The sequence below is a fragment of the Populus trichocarpa genome, chromosome 5 (genome assembly GCF_000002775.5).
Source record: "Populus trichocarpa isolate Nisqually-1 chromosome 5, P.trichocarpa_v4.1, whole genome shotgun sequence".
In the NCBI taxonomy this organism is placed as follows: Eukaryota; Viridiplantae; Streptophyta; class Magnoliopsida; order Malpighiales; family Salicaceae; genus Populus; species Populus trichocarpa.
The window spans coordinates 19264153-19267427 of NC_037289.2; the positions used below are offsets into that span (position 1 = coordinate 19264153).

Genomic DNA, 3275 nt, shown 5'->3' on the forward strand with positions numbered 1-3275 from the left:
AAGACAACATCTTTTTTTATATAAATATTGAGACGGAAATATATTAGATCGATCTAATTAACTTGTCAAATTTGCGACCTGGATCGTGGGACCTGTATAACTCTATAGAAAAAAAATTGAAATAAATTATGAAACTCAATTCTTAATCAACCCAATGTTGAAGGATAAAATAAAAAAATAAATTAAAAAACCCAAGAAACAAACAACTCAAGTTAACTAGGGTTAACTTGTCACATCTGCGCGGCTGAAACCCAAGTTATGTAACTAGAATAACTCTAAAGAAAACAAATCAAAACAAATTACAAAACTTAATTTCTAATCAAGTCAATGTTGAAGAATGAAATTGAAAAAAAATAATCAATTAAACAAAAGATATATAAAAAAACCCGAGTCAATTTGGGTTAACCCGTGACCTAAGTATTAAGATCGAGATAATTTTATAGAAAACAAACTAAAAACAATTCTGAAACCTAATTCCAAATCAACTAAATGTTCAAGAATGAAATTAAAAAAAAAAATTCAACTAAAAAAATAACAAAAGAAACCTATGTTGACCCGTTAAATTTATGACCTGAATTATAAAACCGAGATAAACAAATCTATTAAAGAATGAAATTGAAAAAAAAAATTAATTCATAAAAAGTAACAAAAACCAAAAAAGACAAAAATAAAAAAAGCATTGAAAAGGACGAAATAAAAATATTATTTCATTACCCACACTCAAACATGGTATGCAAGTCGGTATAGAAACTGAAATAAAAATAAATAAATAAAATTCGTAGCAGATACTTGAAGCATCAGCAAGCAAGGATATACATTGCTGGAAATCTTAGCTGCCATTAGAATCTTTTATATTCTGCCAGATATTTCAACATTATTTGCAGAGGGATAGCAAAAACATTACGTGCAACACCCAGTCTAATTTACACAAGACGGATCATATATTCATTTTGCTGCTTTGCCTTTCTTGGCAAAAATGAAAGACCAGCAACCACCTCTTCCGCGCCTGCATTGCAATCAAGAACCCCAAGTTACAAACAAAACATTTGGACATCATAGACTCAAAATTAATTGCTTTCTCTTTATCTACAGCTGCAAAAAGAAACACACAATCTTAAATTCCTAGTCCTGGCTGAGTTAAAGGGTTTGGACAGAACAGAAAGTTACATGGAAATCTTGTGTGGTTCATTTTTCTATTTGTCATTATTGTGTTTCCTCAGCAAAGACTTTTGACCGGTGGGCTGTTGCTTTTTAGTTAGACGACACAAGAAGAATTCCATACAAAATTTTACTTTATAGTGCACGAACTGATTTCAAAACCATTGATTAATTACTTTGTTTATTAAAGGACAGCTCTATATAAGGTTCTGTTCCTGCCATGATTCCCCTGTTTCGTGTCAGAGTAGTTACATTCAAGTTCTCCTAGCATCCTCCTAGTTCTCCAGAAAAACACTCCTAGCGTTTGATCTAGGATTTAAGTGAGTTAGAATTGGAAATATGATCTTCATTTTATTTAACAAAGGAAATCGCAGATCAAATTTAGTTGAGTCTGGCCTTTTTACTACTAAAAAACACCATCTTTAGATTAGACTCCCTTCCCTTGGGTAAAATCAGGAAAATTGTGTACCTTTGTCACTTTGCAATAAGGTTTTTAACGAAATAAGCAATTAAACAAAAATTTCATCCATGGCAATATACCTGCTGCTGTTTCTGCTGCTACTTCTACTGCTGCCGCTGCTGCTGCCGCTGCTTTTTGAACTTCCACTATTACTGCTACTCAATGCAGTACCACTCTCACTGTCCCTAGATTCTGGGAATTTATTGTTCCACCACTCTTCATCGGCGCTTTTTTCAGATCCATTATCATATAGCAAAGGCCTCGGAGAAACCCTTCCGTCTCTTAAACTGTTATTGATGATCGGAGGATTACTATTATTATTTTTTTTCTTCTTTCTTGAACCAAAAGAAATTGGAAAAACCATCTTCAGAAGAAACCCTTCATTAATTGAGCTTCCACTTCTATTCATATGCACTTTTTTTTCAATCTTCTTCTTCTTCTTCTTTTTCTCTTGTTCCCTTCTTAATATATGCATATCTCCTTGATTGATTATGCTCCTATCTTCGCTAAAACTTTCTTCTTTAGCATCAGCAACCACCATTGGCTGCTCCACAATATCTCTTAAAGATAGCTCATAACATCCCTCGGGCATTCTACTCACCATCTCCATGAGCTCCTTTTGGCCTCTAGCAATAGCTTGAGTCCTTGATGATGGAGAAAGACTCCGGTAATGATTTTGGCGATGCTGGGGGCTTCTCGGTGGACTAGTCCTCCACAAGGGAGGTGAGCAAACCCCAGACTCCTCAGCTTGTACATCCTTTCTTTGAGCTCCAAATATCCCCATGCTATTCCAACCCTGGTAGTTGCCATAGTTATCTGCTGTTTTTCTTGATAAAACACCATAACTTAGGATACCATTACTATTATATCTGTCACCTGAATGGACTTGGTCATCGGGCGATTCTGTGCCAGGGTTTAGCATGATTTTTTTTTTGTTGCTGTTGTTGTTAGGGAGAAATTGAATGGAAGAGAGGAGAGGAAAGGGAGTGATTGTGGTTTGTTTGGCTGAAGGGAGTTGGGTATGGGGGGTAATATCATCATCGACCCTTGATAGTCAATATGTCATTTTCTTTGCAGGTAAGTTTTAATTAACAAGTGGTGATTCATGAGGGTATGTATGTGTTAACTGGTTACGGCTTAAGGCTCACAAAAGTCAATGTTTTCTAGATGATACGTTAGCACGGTCCATTCCCTCTCTTATTATTTATTTTTTTATTAACACGGATGTCCGGGTCAGCTTATACTCATTTTGACTAATTCCACGAGTCTTGAAGTTAACGACCATATAAATCTCCAGTAGAACTGAAATTTATGAGATATTTTTATCATTCTTGTCTTTGAGGACCTTCACTTTGATTTTTATGTTGGGGAGGGGTACTGTGTAGCCTTTTTTTCATGTAATTTGACCTTATCTTTTCATGTCCATTATTTATCATATAGTCTTGGTTTGCACATTAAGTAAAATAATGGAGACAAAAAGAAAGGGGAGTGTGATTGCGAGCAGGGTTATCGTTATTGATGATTTGTTGTTTATTGTATCATATATTTCTGAAAGCTAAGAAAAAAATGAAAGAAAAGCTAAAGAGACAACAGCAAAAAGCACATGCGCTCCCTTCTGCAATGATAATGTCTGAGTGGGTCTCGACCGTTCGCAAGT

General features: G+C 35.1%; 1 protein-coding gene across 1 annotated transcript; it reads right to left on the reverse strand.

The window, feature by feature from the left end:
- Positions 1-744: 744 nt before the first annotated feature.
- Positions 745-2679, reverse strand: LOC7469189 (uncharacterized). Its single transcript, XM_002307431.4, has 2 exons — positions 1699-2679; positions 745-1006 (listed from the first exon to the last, which is right to left on the reverse strand). The coding sequence occupies exons 1-2, from the start codon at positions 2538-2540 to the stop codon at positions 946-948; spliced, it is 903 nt and encodes a 300-aa protein (XP_002307467.2). The 5' UTR covers positions 2541-2679; the 3' UTR covers positions 745-945.
- Between the last annotated feature and the right edge of the window lie 596 nt (positions 2680-3275).